At 40.4% G+C, this 23,030-nt stretch overlaps 2 protein-coding genes across 4 annotated transcripts; both read right to left on the bottom strand.

Annotated features, from left to right (window-relative positions):
* Positions 1 to 3,813: 3,813 nt before the first annotated feature.
* gins4 (GINS complex subunit 4 (Sld5 homolog)) lies at positions 3,814 to 6,544 on the bottom strand. Its single transcript, XM_029717066.1, has 8 exons — positions 6,299 to 6,544; positions 6,053 to 6,139; positions 5,828 to 5,941; positions 5,622 to 5,719; positions 5,386 to 5,474; positions 5,149 to 5,239; positions 4,711 to 4,815; positions 3,814 to 4,331 (listed from the first exon to the last, which is right to left on the bottom strand). The coding sequence occupies exons 1-7, from the start codon at positions 6,389 to 6,391 to the stop codon at positions 4,719 to 4,721; spliced, it is 669 nt and encodes a 222-aa protein (XP_029572926.1). The 5' UTR covers positions 6,392 to 6,544; the 3' UTR covers positions 3,814 to 4,331; positions 4,711 to 4,718.
* Positions 6,545 to 6,847: 303 nt separating this feature from the next.
* Positions 6,848 to 17,148, bottom strand: LOC115164512 (AT-rich interactive domain-containing protein 5A). Of its 3 annotated transcripts, none has more exons than XM_029717063.1 (7): positions 16,997 to 17,148; positions 13,296 to 13,378; positions 10,053 to 10,218; positions 9,788 to 9,840; positions 8,823 to 8,920; positions 8,585 to 8,738; positions 6,848 to 8,440 (listed from the first exon to the last, which is right to left on the bottom strand). In XM_029717063.1, exons 1-7 carry the CDS (start codon positions 16,998 to 17,000, stop codon positions 7,211 to 7,213), a joined length of 1,788 nt encoding a protein of 595 aa, XP_029572923.1. In that variant the 5' UTR covers positions 17,001 to 17,148; the 3' UTR covers positions 6,848 to 7,210. The 3 variants fall into 3 exon arrangements, with proteins under 3 accessions (XP_029572923.1, XP_029572924.1, XP_029572925.1); XM_029717064.1 differs by lacking the exon at positions 16,997 to 17,148 and adding an exon at positions 13,538 to 14,683; XM_029717065.1 differs by lacking the exons at positions 13,296 to 13,378; positions 16,997 to 17,148 and adding an exon at positions 12,985 to 13,284.
* Positions 17,149 to 23,030: the final 5,882 nt, after the last annotated feature.

The following is a 23,030-nucleotide window of genomic DNA, read 5'->3' as shown; positions in this document are numbered from 1 at the left end:
CCTGCAGGCTCATCCTGACATGACCCTCCAGCATGACAATGCCACCAGCCATACTGCTCGTTCTGTGCGTGATTCCCTGCAAGACAGGAATGTCAGTGTTCTGCCATGGCCAGCGTAGAGCCCGGATCTCAATCCCATTGAGCACGTCTGGGACCTGTTGGATCAGAGGGTGAGGGCTAGGGCCATTCACCCCTAGAAATGTCTGGGAACTTGCAGGTGCCTTGGTGGAAGAGTGGGGTAACATCTCACAGAAAGAACTGGCAAATCTGGTGCAGTCCATGAGGAGGATATACACTGCAGTACTTAATGCAGCTGGTTACCACACCAGATAATGACTGTTCAGGGACACATTATTCCATTTCTGTTAGTCACATGTCTGTGGAACTTGTTCAGTTTGTTTCTCAGTTGTTGAATCTTATGTTCCTACAAATATTTACACATGTTAAGTTTGTCAACTGCGTTTATTTTCAGCAATGAGAGGACTTTTCTTTTTTTGCCGAGTTTAGTAGGTCTACTATTGAAACAGGCTGTCAACTGGGTCAGAAATTCACAAGTTTCTGATTTGTTCTTTTTTTACCTCAGGTTTTTGCTCTTAAAGTCATACTTTGTTAATAGTACAACAGCAAAATTGGATGTTGTAAGTTCATAACAATGCTTAAACCACCTAAGGAGACCACTGGGAATTTGTTTTGTGTAGTTAACCTTTAATTAAAGTGCACAGGCACCTAGCACTGTTGTTTGGTTAGAGGTGTTTCTGTAGCACATGAGATGGAGTTTGCAAAACAAATGGCCACTGGATTGATGCAAATAATCATGATATCATTCTGCCAGGTAGGCATAGGCTACTTTGTAGCTAGTTAACATTTAATTGAGAAGGTTTCTGGGAAAGCCTTTCCATCTACAGTACCAGAGTATGGCCTATCATTAGCATCGCTATATTTTTCCTGTTAATTCATTGTTTGTACCTTGCTTCAAACTAGCCTATAGCCAAAATCCCACCATAGAAGCGTGGGGACAATTATTTTATAAATACTTCCTCATGTGCGTTCTCCTGTTCTATTGGTTCGTTCTTTCATTATCTAGCTGCGAAAGGCATTATCCTATTCATATTAGCAACATGATAGTTGTTGCATCTTTAATCCTCCCCTCGCATGAGTGGTGCATATTTTAGAAAGCTGTTTTCCGCAAAGTGCATTTTGGAAATTTTGCGTGTAGGCCTTCCGCTCTGTGCGTATTGCTGTGCCTAAAATGTGGAAAAATAATACTTAATAAAAATGTTAAGCTAAACATTCTGATCTGTTCCATCAACCTTATTCATTGATACAGCATATACCTCCACAACACTACTTTGATACTCATCGTGGGGATTAAGAAATGAGTATAAGTAATGCTCATTGAAAAATAAGTGGGTATATGGCATATACCCTCCACTACACCACTGCTTAGACCTAACATAGTAAAGGTACATCTGTCTCTCTCCATTTCGTATGATATGCTACGAAATGCAATTCGTACAAAATGTCCAAATTGCAATCAGTACAATATGGTACAGTATGATATGTTACAAATTACAATTTGTTGTGTCTAACATTAGCTAGGTGGCTTGTAAAATCAATGAATACATTTTCCCTTCAGGAATCATAACTCATTCCTCATGCATAGAGGTTCCATAATGTATCAATATAGTGTGACACAAATCCACATGATTTATCACAATGTAGCTATTAATCAAGGAAGTGCTTCTGCCAATATATACTGAATAAAAATATAAACACAACATGTAAAGTGTTGGTCCCATGTTTCATGAGCTGAAATAAAATACCCTAAACCTTTTCCATTTGCACAAAAAGCTTATTTCTCTCAAATTTTGTGCACAATTGTTTATACATCCCTGTTATTGAGCATTTCTCCTTTGCCAAGATAATCCGTCCACCTAACAGGTGTGGCAAATCAAGAAGCTGATTAAACAGCATGATCACAGGTGCACATTGTGCTGGGGATAATAAAATGTGCGGTTTTGTCACACAACACAATGACACAGATGTCTCAAGTTTTGAGGGAGCGCAGGAATGTCCACCAGAGATGTTGCCAGAATACGGAACGTTCATTTATCTACCATAAACTGCCTCCAACGTTGTTTTAGAGGATTTGGAAGTCTGTCCAACCGGCCTCAGAACCACATGTATGGTGTGGGCAAGCAGCTTGCTGATGTCAACATTGTGAACAGAGTGCCTCATGGTAGCGCTGGCATAAGCTAGACATCGAACACATTTTATTGATGGAAATGTGAACGCACAGATACCGTGACGAGATCCTGAGGCCCATTGTCATACCATTCATCCGCTGTCATCACATTTCAGCATGATAATGGGTGGCACCATGACGCAAGTCAATCAATCAAATGTATTTATAAAGCCCTTTTTACATCAGCCGATGTCACAAAGTGCTGTACAGAAACCAGCCTAAAACCCCAAACAGCAAACCTGAAAATGCCCCAGTTCTTCCATGGGCCTGCAAACTCACCAGACATGTCAGCCATTGAGCATGTTTGGTATGCTCTGGATCGACGTGTACGATAGCATGTTCCAGTTCCCGCCAATTTCCAGCAACTTCACACAGCCATTGAAAATGAGTGGGACAACATTCCACGGGCCACAATCAACAGCCTGATAACTCTATGCGAAGATGTTGCGCTGCATGAGGCAAATGGTGGTCACACCAGATACTGACTGGTTTTCTGATCCAACACATTCATATCTGTATTCCCAGTCATGTTAAATCCATAGATTAGGACCTAATGAATGTATTTCAATTGACTGATTTCCTTTATATGAAAAGGAAAATCTTTGAAATTGTTACATGTTGCGTTTTATATATTTCTTCAGTATATTTTTGTTCAGTATATAAACAACTGCACAGATCAGGTTTCCAGATGAGACGCTGTGGCAGGTACTACATAATGTAGCTAAATGTCTCAAAGAGCTCACTGATGAGCTCACTGATATGGCAGTGTGTGTGTCTGTGTGCGAGCACTTGTTTCAGCTGTTAAACTTGGTAAGCCAAGTGTAAGCCATCCTATCATTATTATGATGGAATGAATCAGACCATGCCATAACCATTCTCGCCAGCTATGGCATATAGTAAGGTGAATAGTTCAACTAAGGATGTGATGTACAGCTATCACTTTTGAATTGCTTCAGAGAAAAGCAAAGTGATGCAGCACATTTTCCCACCAAAATAAATGCACTCTCTTACGTACACAGTATGACTCAATGACCTAGTTATTTAGAAGAGGATGAGCTGCAGTTCCCCATACTGGGATGCTGATGCAATTACTGCCCATGGTTGGTTGTTTTCAATGAGCCATAAAGAACCAACCCTGACATTGACTCAACCGGATGTAGCCTAATAAGGGAAAGAACCATGACTACTAAAAAAGGGGCTATTAAATCCATTCCATCTTGCATCAAGTAGTTCTCACTCACAAGCCCTTCATTATCGGCAACAATGACAACTTATGATTCAACATTCTTCCATCAGAATTGGTTAAAATATAAAAATGTATGTCTTAACATGAATGGTCACTATGTTTTTACCGATGTGCTTGAAAAGAAAGAGGTATACTAGGGGTCATTGGATGTGTGTAAAAGTAATGCATGTAATGATGCAGGCGTGTTCCTCAACAGCTGGTGTCTTTGTGGACCATTGGTGCACAGTTTATATCTTAACTAACCATAACTTAACTAGGGGCAATGTGGGACAAGGTATTTCTTAGACTTAAATACCATGGTGTCAAAAATATTAATACCAATCTTTAAACAAGAATCTACACATTTATTTCTATTGGTATCAACAATTGATGTGGTTTACAAACCCAGAATTGAAATCATATATGGCCAAGGCAGCAACAGCATGCAAAATACAAATGTATGCTTGGCAATGGCATGCATGTACCCCTCAACCTTATTACGTACACGTAGACACCATGAAGTGCCATTCATGTATTCCTGTGTCATCCTCACACCAAAAGTATCTCTCACTTATAGCCTAAGTGATCCAATGATCATCATTACAAGTATAAGCAGGCTTCATGTGAGAGATGTGTCCTCAGGTACGCAACATTTCAACAAGTCAGTAAAATATTTGCAGACATTCTAGTTAATGCCCCGCTCTTGACGAGTTGGTAGTCCACAAATAATGTCCATATCTCCTTCCTCAATGTACTGCAATCAGTGTAGTTAATGTTCAATGAAGGGAGTCCGTGTTCCTCCGGTCACCCACCATCACAGTTGGAGACTAATAACCCCATCTGAACCAAGGACAGGAGGCTCCTAAAACATAGCCCAAATAGAGTAGGTATATGTTATTACAGAGATCGATCTGTGCAAACGTGTTAACATAATATACGGCCTAAGAGACGATTTTCTTGCAGTTCACTGGCAAATTGCCTCATTGTTGGAACAGGTAATATGCTGTTCAAGCAAACGTTCTAAGAGAGAGAATTTCCAGCTTAGTTAGTTCAAGAGACCATGTTTAGGGCAAAAAACTGATGGCAAAAAATTCAATTGATGACAGTACAAAGCAGTCTATTATGAAAGATTTGGATTTGAATCATGCACACTTCAACATATTCAAAAACATAGTATGGATTAGTGTGTGTGTGTGTGTCATAGATATGAGGGAAATCAGTGTGGCCTATAAATTGAGTACCTTGACAGTTAAATTAGCTGTACTGCTCCACTTGAAACCAGGGGTGCTATAGCGCGATACCGCATCAGATGCTGAGAATCCACATCAAGATCCACAACATACTCTCTGAAATAAAATATTGGACCAGAAAATTCAATGGAGTTCTTAGCAAATGACCGGGCATTTCAATCAATAAGAATACACTGTCCGTGGAGTAAGCTTGTATAATATTCTTGAGGATAGTAACAGTCAATAAAAAACATGTTACATACAGACACATGCTGCCACCTTCTGGATCTACAGAATACTGCAAAATAACTTCCAATGCGCTCCTCTTCACAACAGGAATCAAGAAAACTTATATTCTTGACACATTATCATCAAAGTGAGATAGGTAGTAAGCCTATTCCAAGCTGTAGCACCAATCAATCAGTCCAATGATCATATGTGATAGTGTACCTCTGGTCATCTGTCTCAGGTTCCACCAAGATGTTTTCCTGTCTCTCCCTCACACGTAGGAACACAAAGGAGTCCAGATAGGGCTCTGGTACTGGGAACATTTCATTTGACATGGAAGTTAATCACGTGACAAGAGAATACAATGCTTCCATCCATGAACATTATACCACTGATAGTTTTTACAAGCAGTCATTTGAATATTGGAATAGCTCATCTAAACATCTTGCCAGGACTCACCTGCTTTCAGCATATCCACTGTCTGTAGATTGGGGGGCATGTGTTTCAGAGCTACAGCCTTCAGATAGGTCTCTGTGTTGGCCAGATATCTAAATGGAAGAGAGGGAACACATCACTAATGTTGCAAACATATTATTATTATAATAATAGAAGTAAATATGACATCCAAACAACTCAATGACCTTCCTCCAGGGATGGTCATTGTAACTGCCACAACACGTCACCATAACACTCACTCTTTGGCGAAAGCAAACTCCTCTGGAGACAGGAACGAAGGATCTCCCTCCACTCGAGACTTCTCTTTCTCTAACACATGTGGGAAAAACTTCTCAATCTACACAGGCAACAGAGGACCAGAGAGAAAGGTGTCAGTCTGAGCACTGATTTATAGTCCCTCTGACTAGAAGATGATCATATCATGCTGGGTTGTTGTTGGCATTACCTTTTGGAGGCGAGAGCGGAGGTAGCTGCTGAGGACAAAGCGGATCCTGTCAATCTCCATGCGGTGGACACTCGCCTTCACATCACCCCTCCTAACCCGCTGCAGGTTGGCCTCCTGTCAATGGAGACAACACAACATAGAAGTCCTGTTATTACTTCTACCTCACTGCTTACTGAGACAGCTGCTGCACCCCTTAGTTATTTGAGGAACCCCACCACCATTTACCATGTGAGTCAGCTGCTCCATCACACACTCTCCCATCTCTGACTTGTTCTCCAGAAGCTCAGGAGAGAACTTCTCATTCAGCCAGGCCTGGGGGACAGAGGAATACACAAAGTCAACTTTACATAGAGGAGCAGCAGTGCTAAATACGTTTTTTTTGTTTTGACAGGATCCGTGCCTTGCAAAACGTATCGGTCTGGCTACAGTATTTTAGTGAACATGGCTAGTTAGCTAGCTAGCTAACGTTACCTCTTCCAGTTTCCCAATAAGCTCCGCTGGAGTCATCACATCTTCTTGGCCGTCATCTCCTCCGCTGGCATCATCAGATAACGTATCCGACATCCTATACTTGCTTAGCCTACACAAAATGTGGTACTCTATTAAACTAACTACGCAGAATGTTACTTTTTTACATTATATCGAGACAACACTGTTAATGACGTCGACAGCTCATAAACCTCATCCGAAACAAGAGTCGCACACTTCCGGTTAAAGTTCGCGCCAACCGAAAGCAGTGCGTGATGACGTCTGTAGAGGTTCAAACATGCGCTAGAAATGCGCAGCCAGAGACGTCAACAAATGGCTCCATAATCTCTGGCCTAGTGTTTGGTTTACAAAATAATGTTTTATTATTATTATTTGCAAAAAGGGTATGTGTTTATTGGCATTATTGAAATACATTGGTCTACTTTCCATGGATTAAGTGCTGCATGTCCCCTCAATTAATTAAAATAAATGCAGAAAATTACAAATGACCATGGTTATTTACTTACCAAAGAAGGCTAGGATCAGACAGGAATTATTTTAGATTTTATTCAGAAATAATAAACAATTACATCTGTGTTGTTTCATATATTATTTCCATGTAAAATTATTTTATCACACCATAAAAAAAGGTACATAGCAGTAAACCCGAAGGCTATTGTTACAAATACAGAAAGACTTGTCCTTTGTATTAGTGCAATTCTGTCAGTTGCCACAGAGGGGAGCCCATTTCGGCATAATAATCACAACACAACGTTTCTCTGTTGATCACTCACATAGAATGCATCAGTGTTCAAGTCAAGTTTAGACAATGTCTAGAACGAAGCAGGTACTGTCATTATCTCCATTTGACTTGTCACATTGTCTATAAGCTTCTTCGAGAGTTAGGCTGTGCTATCACAGCCTAGTTTGAGGATAATGCACGCCAGTGATGCTGTATCCAGTATGGGGATTCAACATAGGAATGGAATAGGGATAGGAATAGAGAGCAGGCTCATAAGGGGAAGCATGGGTGTGTCCCGTTGGGGCATGACGGTACATAGGGTTGATCTGGGACTGAGGCAGTCTGTTGGTGGATAGAAAGAATGGGTGTACAGGTGGCTTCTGTCCAGAGTCTCCCCTTGTCCTGTCATAGGCTGGAACGAGGTAGGACACTGGTATGCTGACATTAGAGTGGAATACAGGTTGTTGCGTTGGAAGTGGCTTGGGCAACATTGTCGTGGACTTCTCCTTTTTCTCTGTCTGATAATGTCGAGGGACCATATGTAGTTTCTTAGTATAGATCAGATCATTATCATGCAACATGGGCCTATTTGGGTTCTGATGGAATGTGTAACCTGGTCGAAAGGGTATAGGCCGCAAAGGCTCCATAGATTTGGGATAAACTTTAGTGAAACTGGAGGTGGATGGAACCAAGCAAGATCTAACAGTATACGTGCAGGACGTTGGTGGGGATATTTGGTGAGCTGGACGTCTGTTACTCCCATTGCAGACAGGGCTCCATACAGAGTTTTTACTCTGACCTTTGATAGAAACTGTGTCACCCGGTAGAGGGCTGACCTGAGGGAAATCTCTTTGTCCTCCAGGGAAGCCAACGTATTTCTTGACATCAGGGCTGCAGCTCTGAGGCTTGTGGACCCCACTGCAGGCAGATATAGGGTTGCTGGAAAAATGAAGAGGTACTTCTGGTTTTGGAACTGGGGGCCTCTCTTCAGTTAGTGCTGGACAGTCCTCAGAGGAGATGGAGTAGGGGGATGGGCTACGGGAAGAGGAGGAGGACGGAGGGAGAGGAGAGCCCTCAGAGGTAGTGCGTGTCCGGCTAGAACGGACCAGTCCTGGGGACTGGGAGCAGTGGATCACAGAGGGCCTGCCCTTACGGTCCTCCTGTCTGGGGCTCTGACAGTCCTGGGACTGACTCAGGCTGGCCTGGGCCATGCGCTTCTTCATCTCCAGAGGGGAGATGATGTCTGAAGCAGCAGACTGGACCTGAGCTGGCTGGGATAGGGAGTACGCTGAGGAAGAGAGGTCGTCACTGACGGTAGTCTCATTGTTTGGTGGAGGACGGTCTGGGAGAAGCCTTTCAGCTGGAGTGGTCCATGGAGACGATGGAGTAGAGTGTAGCTTGCCCTGAAATAATACAACATGGAGAGGTCACTTCCAGTCGTACAGTTTGGGGTACAGTAACTGTATGACAATCATAGGCTGGAGTAATAGAAAACAGCCAGTGACTTTGTTATGACAATAGTCACGAACAGGTGAAAAGTGAAGTACCTCAGAGTCTGTCTCCTTTTCCAGATGGGGCCTCTTCCTCTTGCCCTCAGACTTGCTGCCCTCAGGGCTCCTCTTGTACTGCTTGCGTGGTTTGCTTGGAGGTAGAGGTTTGTCCTCCTCTCCCCTCAACTGTCTCTCAAAGGGTAAAACAAGCCTGTTTTGAACACAAAGAAATGACACAATGAAAACAGGCAGAGATGGAGTGAGTTGAAGACAGGTTATCTGGAGCAGTGTTCACCTCTCATAATGTCTGCGGGTACAGGTAGCGGCGCTGGTGCTGCCTGGGCTGCCCCCCAGCTCATCATACACATTCTTCCACAGCCGTCGTGCTGTCACCTGTTGGAAAACACACCATAGTGAGCAAACACACCCCCATCCAGAACCATTATGCATTCATTTGAGGTAAAGTATACTGTATAAGAGTGTCTAATCTGTCTTTTTATATTAAGAATATATGGAGGGGGCCTCCCGAGTGACGCAGCGGTCTAAGGCACTGCATCGCTAGAGGCGTCACTACAACCCGGGTCGGCAGGGATGTACTTGTCCCATCGTGCTCTAGCGACTCCTTGTGGCAGGCTGGGCGGATGCATGCTGACTTCGGTTGTCAGTTGTACGGTGTTTCCTCCGACACATAGGTGTGGCTGGCTTCCGGGTTAAGAGGGCAGTGTATCAAGAAGCAGTGCGGCTTGGCAGGGTCGTGTTTCTGAGGACGCATGGCTCTTGACCTTCGCCTCTCCGGAGTCCATATGGGAGTTGCAGCGATGGGACAAGAACTACCAATTGGATATCACATAATTGGGGAGAAAAAGGGGTAAAAAGTACCACAGAAAAAAAGAATAGATTATATGGAGGGAGATGATTGGCCCATTACTAACATAGAGAACAAGGTCTTACTATAGGCTAAGCTCCTGTGAACTGAATTTCATAGAAACCCTTCCTCTCTCAGCGCATTGAGTGCGTACACACGCCACAGGGTGGAAACTTCATTTAGCAGTCAGTGTGGACTCTGCTCTTAATGTGGTGGGTATGGTCATGTTTACATCCTGTCAACTAAAGATAATGTTCCACACAAGAAGCTAAGCTGCACAGTCTCTTTCGCAACATAAAAAAAATGTGAGTAGCTGCCACTGCCATCTCTGTGTGATCAACAACCAGGTCAAGTGTAAAAAAAAAAATACAACTGTACTATATGGGTGTACTCACAGAGTCGTAACTGCCAAGCTTCTCAACAGCTTTGTAGATTTTCCACAGGTTAACTGTGAGTAGAAACCATATGCATTTGAACATTGGGGACATTGCACAGTTCTATAATTAATATTATGTTGTATCATTACCTATGAATTGTATTAACACATGCATTTACAAACTACCCCAAAGATTGAGGTGATCTGGGGAGCAGGGAAAATGTATCTATATAATAGAGATTGAGTAATAAAGCTATGGCTATATCCTTTGAACATGGACTCACTCTGCTTAAAGCCCAGGTGTGGTATCCTCTCTATGGGTGTGCCTCTGTCTTTCATGAAACAGTGCAAACTGGCTATGAAGGACCTCTCCTCTGTCTCCATTGGGCTAGACCTGGGAGGCTCCTCACATTCACTGGCTGAGTCAGAAATCTCCATTGCTGCAGAATTCTACGGTAGAGACCATCAGATAGATGTAAATCCAAATTCTATGGATACATACTATTACTGAACATATAAGTCTTCAAAACAGAACTGCAAGAAGAAAATAAACCAATCATACATTAGGAAACTTTATTTTTTAAATGATCTCAACAAAGTCTCAATGTCTTTTCTTGGGCAACTAGAATTTCAAGTGAACCATTCAGAACATGACAGAGTTGGCTTCACCACTTTCAATAAGTAACCATACATCCTGTATAAAGGGAAACCAACACACATATGGGGTTTTCGGTCTAGACCTGATTATCAGCCTGGTGACAAGGATGTCTAGTTGAATAACAAATATGAAGATATGAAGAGCTGTTTATACAGTATGAAAAGGTCTCTTTCCCACCAAAGCCTTTACTCACAAGCCATTTGTTATACATTTATTTTCCACTGACATGAAAGTGAACGTCATGAATGTAATTTAGAAATGACAAAAGACTGAGTAGCCTAGCAAGTAGTTCACACGATTAGAATATGTTCCATGAGAATGCAAAAAGAGTGAGGTTAAAATGAAATTGCAATTATCTGTTTTAAATGATCAGTAGAGGTCTTGGTCCAGCATACACAGTAGTTTTCAGAGGCATATTTCAGGATTTGATTATTATGTTGAACTTGGAGCTTACTCTGTAAAAACGTTGCGCAAGCAAACACAAACCACACACAAACGAGTAGAAAAGGGAAAAGTCACAAAATGCGGTGAATACCAAATGAGAAATGAAACAGTAGAGGCATGCAGAAATTAAGCCCTGAACAGATAAATGTCCTTACATTCAATGCATTCATTGGGATGAGAAGTGTCTATGACTCTTCAAACTGGTCAAACTGACACTAAAATTATCAAAGTATAGGAAGCTGATATTCACAAAACTGCAGACACCGTGTCATCATAATTTGTACTATAAATATTTGAAAAGTAAAACTATTTTTGGCAACAGTCCAAAATTCTCAAAGGGACAATGTCTGATTATATCAGTTTTGTGCACAAGCATACAGGTTGAATTTGCACAGAGCTATGGACTGATAGTGTAGAAGTTACATATTTTTTATTACAATTATATTACAAGAGCAGAAAATGAAACTGTATGTCAATACAATATCCCAATCCAAATGACTGAATACAGAGACTATTTTGTTTCTGTGGCGTATGCTGAGCTGTAGGCAACTGTCAAGCAGAGTTTCATATTGAATCAGGTTCCTCTCTGTGGTTACTGGTTCCGAGAAGCAGGACTCAGTGGTGAGTCATAGTGAAGATGTAGGCCCCTATTTGGGATAGCCCTGACTGACTCACAGCTCTATACAGCTGTCCCATAGACACGGTTCCCATCTATAACACCCTATCTTTTATCAATGAGCCTCCTCCAGCACCATGCAATGTTCTCTCGCTTTCGTCTTCTTCCTGCCTTGACTGGCCAGCTGCTACTCTCTCGCCAGCTCTCTCCCTTGCTATGGATACATTTTCATGACTTACGTTGGGTAGTAGGTTAAGTGCTTTACAAATTTGTAGAATAATCGTTCCATACACAGCCATCTTCACATCTAATCTAATCAATGAGAGGAAAGATACAATGCAAAGTTCTTATGAACAAAGCAAAAGCATGTATGACTGGAATATGGATTAGTCATAGAGGGCAACACATTTCCAGAAAAGCAGAAATAGTATTTTTCTGAAAACTTAATCCGTGTTGCATATGACTACTGAACTATGTGATGAAACAATTTTTACAGTAAGCAGTACATATTAGAAGATAAGCCTATTGTTTTATTTGTATACTATATTGAATAAATGTATTCATGGCTGGACCACAAAACAGAGAGATGTCAGTCAGCTCTACGCGACATAGGTTTCATACAGGAAACGACTGCAGTCCGAGTCATAAAGCCCACCATACAATATTCATCATAGTTAATCATACACGAAAATAAGGCATGAATATCGTTGTGAAAGACTGTCAGTAAACAGCATCTAAATTTCCACCACATTCACATTTTGGAAAAGGGTGTAGGAAATGTTGTCGTCAATGTGTTGATAAGACTCTCACTATGATTGTTGGTGGCGTGCCGGGTTGATGCTATCGACAGGCCACTTGTCACCACAGAAACCACTGGGCTTTCATCTCACAGCAATGTCTTGGAAATTTGATGCATCTCTGCACTAACTTTTATTTTCTCATCTTCAATTACCAGAACTGTGTCTAGTGGAACTCCAGTTTCTGTTTGTGTAGATAGTGCAAATAGAGGGAAATGAATATTCTTTCACGCTCTGAGACACCGCCTACTTACTATAACATTAAATAATCACTTTTCTGATTACTGATCTGAGAAATAAGATAAAACGATCAGATGTGATATTGCATGGCGTCACTTCCCAATGGGCACAAACGTCAATTCAACATCTATTCCACGTTGGTTCGATGTAATTTCATTGAAATGATGTGGAAACAATGTTTATTCAACCAGTGTGTGCCCAGTGGGTTAGCAATATTATTTCATATGATAAGGATTTTTTGAGGAGTGTATGCAACAATGAACATCTGCAAAAGGTAAACATAGAAATACACTCTTCAATAACAACAACTTCAATTAAATGTGTTATTTGTATAATGTAACTCGTTCCCTTTTCCATATATTTCTGTTTTCATATTGTATGCCCACCCATGAAGTCAGACATATCAGAGAAAAGTAGAGAATGTCACTTGAGGTTACATGTGTTGTTCTTTTACAACTTACTGTATGTAATGAAGAAGAAACACACAATTCTTCTGAGAAAAGTAATCCCTTTATAGGAGCCTAATACTTGACATGCTAATTTGACGTTTGAAGAAATAGAGAACTGAAAGCAAGGGGAAATGAAACACACAACACAAGAAATGAAGGATGTAAACATACTGGAAGTGAATGTGTTCTTGCAGACGCACATCAAAATTGAACTCTCTCTTTCCAATGTGGATGTAAATTCTAAATTCATGCAGAAAAAGACAGCCAAGTGTCTCAAGCTGCCTGGAGTCAATATGAGTCATAAATGACCTGTCCTGTCTTACCTGGTTCAGTGTCCCCTCCACACCTCTGCCCTCCTCCATGACTGGTCTCTGACTGGTGTCTCGCTCCCCTTCAGGATCAAATACTGCCACAAGGCACAGAGAAAAGACAGTCACAACTAGGCCAGAGCACACACCCTCCACTCCATATGGGCAATTTGTTTACCATAAGCAAAGAATGGTGTATGTCCCATGCATCCTCAGTCAGGCCAGGTGACCCAGAACAAGATGAAATAAAACCCTACCTATGTGAAACGCTGATATCTTGGTTCACCTATGATTGTATTTCCAGTCCTGTGCCAGCAGCAAGAACAAGTATACGTGTGCTCTATCACTGAATATTCTGTTAAGCTAACACACACTCCAGTAACAACTAAAGAAAATGCCGTTTTAATATAAAGCCACATGGTTACAACACCACTTCCTGCTTATGAGTCTAACCGCAGTTATGTGGTACCCTGCCTGATATGAAAGCATTACAACATGTGAATGAAAATGCAAAATGTAATGTAAAAGGCAGTTTTATTTTCAGTATTTAATTTGCTTACTTTGATAATCAAATGATCATACACCAATCTCAAGGCAATACAAATGATGACCCCCCTCCCCCAAACACACACACATCATTTTCAGGCATAACATGTTAAGTGCCTGAGAATAGCCTTAGTACTGATACAAATTTAAAAGACTTAAAGGCTGAAGTTGAAAGCAAATGGATCCATGTTCAGCCATGACAACTGAAAGTCAAATGTATTTGTTATTGAACACCCACATTGTAACCTCTTCCTCAAGGAGAGTAGCAGTCTCTTCAATAGCCAACCAAACATAATTGATATCACTTGTCTGCAAACCCAATATATCATTTTCTTTTTAAATCAGCATGAATCATGCTTTCCATAGAACTTTGAGACCTTGGACTATAAGGTTATATCTGAATTTGTCATAATTTAGTTGACATAGCCTTGTCCTTTTCAATGTTCTCCACCTATATAGTACTCTAAATACCCAAATTCACGTTGTTATTTTCAAAATAATACAAGACAAAAATTGCTGACACCATTCAAACCAATGAGGGTTCAGAACTTTAAAGCCAATTATCTCAGAATAATCTTTTTGCAGATAGAAATGTATATTCCCAAGCTCTCGACTTCCCTATTTCATTTGTTCAAATATGTACATTAGTCAATGTATAAAGGACATTTTTGGAAGGAAAAGGGATGTTATTGTGGCAGAGTAAATTGTGATTGTGTACACAGTAAATTGAAGTACTTAGTATACCTCATGCAAATTAATCTACAGTTTATACCGACCTGCTTAAAGCTTGAATCCTTAATTGAAACAATAACAGTGGTCACTCCATCTACGTTTTGGTAAAAAGCTGTGGGATAGCCTTGGAGAAATGTAGCCACTCAAATTCATAGGCAGAGCTATGGATACAAGGACTGACCATCCATGATATTAACCTTAGTTTTAATCATGTTTTGAGGCTATACAGTGTGAGTTTATATTTACATTGTTTACAAACATTGGGGTATAACTTGAATTTTGGGTTCTGATTCTGATGTGGTACAAAAGATGAACTAAGATCATGATCAACTTAGAAGTTTATACTCTTCAAGAATCAATGGGTATATATCATTAATGTATATGCCCAAAAATGGATGTAGCAACTAAGGATTCCAGCTTTAAGTCATGATACATTGCAATTGACCAGTGTTCCAGTTTTATCAGCCCATCAGTTATTTCATTACTTACTTTCTCCAAGCCAGTAATTAGGAATGCTCCTTATATTTCTATATTGGCTTGAAATATGTATGTCAAGTGTTTCTGCTTAGTGACGAATTACAGTACAAGTCAAAAGTTTGGACACACCAAATCATTCAAGGGGTTCTTTATTTTTACTATTTTCTACATTGTAGAATAATAGTGAAGACATCAAAACTATGAAATAACACATATGGAAAAAAAGTGTTAAACAAATCAAAATATATTTTATATTTGAGATTCTTCAAAGTAGCCACCCTATGCCTTGATGACAGCTTTACACACTCTTGGCATTCTCTCAACTAGCTTCACCTGGAATGCTTTTCCAACAGTCTTGAAGGAGTTCCCACATATGCGGAGCACTTGTTGGCTGCTTTTCCTTCACTCCAACTCATCCCAAACCATCTCAATTGGGTTGAGGTTGGGTGATTGTGGAGGCCAGGTCATCTGATGCAGCACCCCATCACTCTCCTTCTTGGTCAAATAGCCCTTACACAGCCTGGAGGTGTGTTGGGATATTGTCCTGGTGAGAAAAAAAATGATAGCCTCACTAAGCGCAAACCAGATGGGATGGCGTATCGCTGCAGAATGCTGTGGTAGCCATGCTGGTTAAGTGTGCCTTGAATTCTGAATAAATCACTGACAGTGTCACCAGAAAAGCACCCCCACACCATCACACCTCCTCCTCCATGCTTCACGGTGGGAACCACACATGCAGAGATCATCCGCCCACCTACTCTGCATCTCACAAAGACACGACGGTTGGAACCAAAAATCTCAAATGTGGACTCATCAGACCAAGGGACAAATTTCCACCAGTCTAATGTCAATTTCTCGTGTTTCTTGGCCCAAGCAAGTCTCTTCTTCTTATTGGTGTCCTTTAGTAGTGGTTTCTTTGCAGCAATTCGACCCTGAAGGCCTGATTCATGCAGTCTCCTTTGAACAGTTGATGTTGAGATGTGTCTGTTACTTGAACTCTGTGAAGCATTGATTTGGGCTGCAATCTGAGGTGCAGTTAACTCTAATGAACTTATCCTCTGCAGCAGAGGTAACTCTGGATCTTCCTTCCTGTGGTGGTCCTCATGAGAGCCAATTTCATCATAGCGCTTAATGGTTTTGCGATTACATGATTCCATGTGTTATTTCATAGTTTAGATTTTTATTTAAAAAAATATTGAACCTTTATTTAACTAGGCAAGTCAGTTAAGAACAAATTCTTATTTAGAAATGACGACCTACACCGACCAAACCCAGACAACGCTGGGCCAATTGTGCGCTGCCGTATGGGACTCCCAATCACGGCCGATTGTGATACAGCCTGGATTCGAACCAGGGTGTCTGTAGTGACGCCTCAAGCGCTGAGATGCTGTGCCTTTGACCGCTGCGCCACTCGGGAACAATGACGGCCTACACTATTATTCTACAACGTAGAAAATAGTACAAATAAAGAAAAACCCTTGAATCAATAGGTGTGTCCAAACTTTTGACTGGTACTGTAAATATTTTAAGTTATAACATTTATTTAAAATACAAAACATTAAGAATCGTACCCTTTGCATAGAAAACGATGTCATGTTTATATGTACATTTATGTTTTTATGCCTCTATTAAAAACGTTCTGTCGGTTAACTTGCATCATGCATGAATTACAATAGCCTACCCAATGTAAGTGCTATTTCACAACTTCCCATCACATTTTATTTCGTATAATGAAAAAAGTTAATGTGTGATCGACGTTACAAAAAACAATAGGCTGTTGTCTAACTGCAAACGTTGAAATAAATTATTAAACAGTGCCACAATTTGCAGCCTACGTCATCATTATAACTAAGTGTGTGCTTTTGACAAGACATGTTGATTCCTCTCCAGCTAAAATAATAAAAGCTGATGGTGCTTAACAGGATTAATAAACTTCCAAACTGTTAAGAAAAACTACTTACCCATTTGCAAAATAATCCTTTGACTCGCGACTTGAAGAACGTTTACTTAGTTTCAGCACCACTTTACTGAAGAAGCTTCTCTAATTTAGCACACCTCGAAATAAGACGTTGTCAATGGATTATTATTGGTTGGTCATGTCTCCACTACAGCAAGTGAGTCTGGGAGTTGAAGTTTTTTTGACTCTGGGAGTTGCATCTCTCTGAACACCCAATAGTAGTCTCAAGGCACATTGAATCAGTTTTAATAATTGTTTACTCTCATGTAGCCTTTCTCAAATTGATGACCTGAGGCAATTTGTAATGAGTTCACTAGACTAGGCTACAAAGATGTAAAAACAAAAACTAATTATATATTTTATCGATGTTGAACTAATAGCAATAGAAACATCTTGTCTGGATAGTCATAACAATATGATTATCTGTCATTCTGATCTTTTCAACAAAACCACACATTTGCATTTCATCCATGGGAATAATTTGGCCAATCATAATCTATATATATACATAAACTTAGAATTTGGAAAATAAGGAGGTATTTAACAAAAACCTATCAAATCAAATGCAACTGTCAATATTGGTGCAGCAAACTATTTTATCCAGCTTTGCTTTAGAAGTTTCAAAAGTCTGTGAAATTCTTCCACTTGTTGCAGATAGAGTATGACATTTAGTTATATGTTTAACCTTTAAATGTCAAAATAACAAACTATCAGTTGGCTGGCCGGATCTCACAGGGATTTTTTTTAAAGACAAAACACCCATTTCACTGCTGTTTGAAATAAGGATTGGTGAAATAGAATTACATTTTATATACTAATGACTTGGGCAGGTGTTGAGCAATTTCACAGAACTTACAGTTTGTCACATGCATTGGTTAAAAACATGTCATAACTATATTACTGTTCTTCTTGGTTTGTGCAATTGTGATATTGATATGAGTTGATAAAATATTTCATTTGACTCAGATTGTGATCACAACTTGAATTCACAATTTACTTGTATTAAGCTGATGAAAACATGCCCTTTTAGCTCGATGTAAAAGTATTTGTTAGATCAGGAATATATACTGAACAAAAATATAAACGCAACAATTTTACTGAATGACAGTTCATATAAGGAAATCAGTCTAAATACATTCATTAGGCCCTAGTCTATGGATATCACATTACTGGGAATAGATATACGCATCTGTTGGTCACAGATACCTTAAAAAAAGGTAGGGGCGTGGATCAGAAAAGCAGTCAGTATCTGGTGTGACCAACATTTGCATCATGCAGCGCGACACATCTCCTTCGCATAGAGTTGATCAGGCTGTTGATTGTGGCCTGTGAAATGTTGTCCCACTTCTCTTCAATGGCTGTACGAAGTTGGTTGATATTGGCAGGAACTGGAACACGCTGTCATAAATGTCAATCCAGAGCATCCCAAACATGCTCAATGGGTGACATGTCTGGTGAGTATGCAAGTCATAAAATTACTGGGACATTTTCAGTTTCCAGGAATTGTGTATAGATCTTTGCGACATGAAACATTTGCTGAAACATGAGGTGATGGCGGCGGATGAATGACACAATGGGTCTCAGGATCTAGTCACGGTATCTCTGTACATTCAGATTGCCATCGATAAAATGCAATTGTGTTCATTGTCGATACCATAACCCCACCACCACCATGGGGCACTCTGTTCTCAGCGTTGACATCAGCAAACCCCTAGCCCAAACCACGCCATACACTTGGTCTGCGGTTGTGAGGCCGGTTGGACGTACTGCCAAATTGTCTAAAACGACGTTGGAGGCATATTGTAAAGAAATTAACATAAAATTATCTGGCAACAGCTCTGGTGGACATTCCTGCAGTCCACATGCCAAGTGCACGCTCCCTCAAAACTTGAGACATCTGTGGCATTGTGTTGTGTGACAGAATTGCACATTTTAGAGTGTCCTTTTATTGTCCCCAGCACAATGTGCACCTGTGTTATGATCATGCTGTTTAATCAGCTTCTTGACATGCCACACCTGTCAGGTGGATGGATTACCTTGGCAAAAGAGAAATGTTCACTAACAGGGATGTAAACAAATTTGTGCACAACATTTGAAAGAAATCAACTTTGGGAACTTTAATTTCAGCTCATGAAAGACAGGACCAACACTTTACATGTATGTCTATGTTTTGTAAAAAAACAGTTAATCTGGTGGTTTGTAGAATCATTTTGCATTCTGTAAAGATTCACTATGACTCAGTGTGAAAAGAACCCTCCTGCGAGGTCCAATGTATACTGAACAAAAATATAAACGCAACATTATTGTATTTGTCAATCTATCCCTGAAATTGGAAACTTATGGACTTAATTCAAATAGGTATATGTAAATATCAAAGATCTATAATTCATGGCACCTATAAATTAATACCAAGATAAACTGAGCATTGAGAATAGATGAGGAATGCGGTGTAAAGAAAACCCCTTGCTATTCATCTCAGTCTTCCAGTGACAGAGGGGGTTGTGATGAGGTCAGCAGACTGTAAACTGAACCAGTTCAGAAGAAATGTTGTCATTCCAATCAGAACAGGTTTGACTCACAATCCTGGGAACGTATCATCTAATGGCCTTCTAGTCACACTTTGCATACTACCATTAGAAAACCACTATAGGCCTACATCTTTTCTATTTCTTTGTCATTTTTTGTAAGTTTCAACCATTTTCAGTAATACGATTAAATTACTTTTTAAAAAGGGGACTATGGAAGGCTTTTAGGCATGTTTTTTTAGTTGAGGGAAAATTAAGTGAGATCTTATCTTACAGGATGGGGGAAATGTTAAATCTTGCTGTTCTTGTGAAACTGAAACAGAGGTAATAACAATAAAAATCCCCAGCCGTTACCTTTATGCTCTCATTCCAGGAAACTGCTTATAGAACACATCACAGCTGAGGTTCATGTACAGTGCATTCGGAAAGTATTCAGACCCCTTCACTTTTTCCACATTTTGTTACGTTAGCCTTATTCTAAAATGGATTTTTAAAAAGCAAGCAGGTTTAGACCAATTTGTAAATGTATTAAAAAGGAATACAAAACAGAAATACCTTATTTACATAAGTATTCAGACCCTTTGCTATGAGACTCGAAATTGAGCTCAGGTGCATCCTGTTTAATCATCCTTGAGCTGTTTCTACAACTTGATTGGAGTCCACCTGTGGTAAATTCAATTGATTGGAGATGATTTGGAAAGACACACACCTGTCTATACAAGGTCCCATGGCAGAGCAAAATCCATGAGGTCGAAGAAATTGTCCGTAGATCTCCAAAACAGGATTGCGTCGAGGCACAGATCTGGAGAAGGGTACCAAAAAATGTCTGCAGCATTGAAGGACCCTAACAACACAGTGGCCTCGATCATTCTTAAATGGAAGAAGTTTGGAACCACCAAGACTCTTCCTAGAGCTGGTCACCCAGCCAAACTGAGCAATCGGGGGTGAAGGGCTTTGGTCAGGGAACTCGATGGTCACTGAGCTCCAGAGTTCCTTTGTGGAGATGAGAGAACCTCCCAGAAGGACAACCATCTCTGCAGCACTCCACCAATTAGGTCTTTACGGTAGAGTGGTCAGACGGAAGACACTCCTTAGTAAGACATGGCATCCCGCTTAGAGTTTGCCAAAAGGCACTTAAAGGACTCTGACCATGCACAAGATTCTCTGATCTGATGAAACCAAGATTCAACTCTTTGACCTGAATGCCAAGCATCACATCTGGAGGAAACCTGGCAGCATTTCTACAGTGAAGCATGGTGGTGGCAACATCATGCTGTGGGGATGTTTTTCAGCAGCAGGGACTGGGAGACTAGTCAGGATTGAGGGAAAGATGAACAGAGAAAAGTAGAGAGATTCCTGATGAAAACCTGCTCCAGAGCGCTCACAACCTCAGACTGAGGCGAATGTTCAACTTCCAATAGCAAAACGACCCTAAGCACACAGCCAAGACAACGAAGGAGTGGCTTCGGGACAAGTCTCAATGTCCTTGAGTGGCCCAGCCAGAGCCCGGACTTGAACCCGATCAAACATCTCAGAAGAGACCTGACAATAGCTGTGCAGCGACACTCCCCATCCAACCTGAGAGAGCTTGAGAGGATCTGCAGAGAAGAATGGGGAGAAACTCCCCAAATACAGGTGTGCCAAGCTTGTAGCATCATACCCAAGAAGATTCAAGGCTGTATTTGCTGCCAAAGGTGCTTCAACAAAGTACTGAGTAAAGGGTCTGAAAACGTACGTAAATCAGTTTTTTCCCCAAAAATGTCTAAAAAGTTATTTGATTTGTCATTATGTGGTATTGTGTGTAGATTGAGGGGGGACAATTTGATCTATTTTAGAATAAGTCTAATGTAATAATGTGGAAAAAGTGAAGGGGGCTGAATACTCTCCAAATGCACTGTACGAGACAAAGTGATGCTCCTAACTGTGCCATCAATATCAAACAGTTACTGCTCTTTGAAAGTCTCCAAAGCTTTCATTCAAAACAGATTTCAGAATAATCAATATGCCACCTTACACAATTCTGTTCCTATTCTATCAGCTAGCTCATACCGCCCTCATATGTTTAAATCAACTTACTGCTGCCTCAACAACCAACATTTACAAAAGATGTTATAAGACAGGAACACATTTTACTTTTAACTCTTTTAATTATGACGAACGTATTTGCATTACAATATACTCTTGAAAAACAAAAACATGGATACATCACACCTTGAAATGACCATGACCCGTTTTAAATCATTCTTAAATTCATTTATCATTAATTAAAGTGACAATGTCTCACAAACTTTTTCTTCACAATGATTTCATTATAAATTAAAAAGCAGTGACGTTGCATAGCCTAATGGTTGTGGAGTTTCAACACAGATTAAAATGAGAGAAAGCACTTTCCAGAGGACGACGTCATCCTGTTACTCTCCTTTGGCACTGTCACATGATAACAGCATCTGATCAAGGCTCTTCTGCTAGGTTAAGCCAATCACAGACCTGTATTTTGATGGAAGCTGGACCTGGCTGTGAAAGACTGGTTAAGCAGAGACTAGTTGTACCCAGGACTAGGGTTGCAAAATTCTGGGAACTTTCAATAAATTCCCAGATTCCAGATTTCCTGTTTATGCCCTTCCTGATTTCAGGATTCCTCCAAACGGGATTTCATGAAAACCAGGGAATTTATTGGAAATTTTGCAACCCTACCCAGGATACATATGAAAACGGCAACAGCACGAGAGAGGAAATATGACTTATGCTTTGTTTTGTGTAACTGGTCCCTGAAATAGTCCATCATTAAAATTCAACAGGGGCTGAAGAGAACAGGGAGGTTAGGGTGATGAGCTCTTTAGCATAACCATTATATACAGTTGAAGTCGAGAGTTTACATACATCTTAGCCAAATACATTTAAACTCAGTTTTACAATTCCTGACATATAATCCTAGTTAGAATTCCCTGTCTTAGGTCAGTTAGGATCACCACTTTATTTTAAGATTGTGAAATGTCAGAATAATAGTAGAGAATTATTTATTTCAGCTTATATTTCTTTCATCACATTCCCTGTGGGTCAGAGGTTTACATACACTCAATTAGTATTTGGTAGCATTGCCATTAAATTGTTTAACTTGGGTCAAACGTTTTGGGTAGCCTTCCACAAGCTTCCCACAAGAAGTTGGGTGAATTTTGGACCATTCCTCCTGACAGAGCTGGTGTAACGGAGTCAGGTTTTTAGGCCTCCTTGCTCGCACACACTTTTTCAGTTCTGCCCACAAATTTTCTATAGGATTGAGGTCAGGGCTTTCTGATGGCCACTCCAATACCTTGACTTTGTTGTCCTTAAGCCATTTTGCCACAACTTTGGAAGTATGCTTGGAGTCATTGTCCTTTTGGAAGACCCATTTGCCACCAAGCTTTAACTTCCTGACTGATGTCTTGAGATGTTGCTTTATTATATCCACATCATTTTTCTTTCTCATGATGCCATCTATTTTGTGAAGTGCACCAGTCCCTCCTGCAGCAAAGC

Source organism: Salmo trutta, chromosome 27 (genome assembly GCF_901001165.1).
Source record: "Salmo trutta chromosome 27, fSalTru1.1, whole genome shotgun sequence".
In the NCBI taxonomy this organism is placed as follows: domain Eukaryota; kingdom Metazoa; phylum Chordata; class Actinopteri; order Salmoniformes; family Salmonidae; genus Salmo; species Salmo trutta.
Note: the sequence above shows the minus strand (reverse complement) of the source record. Positions and strands in the feature narration are given on the sequence as shown.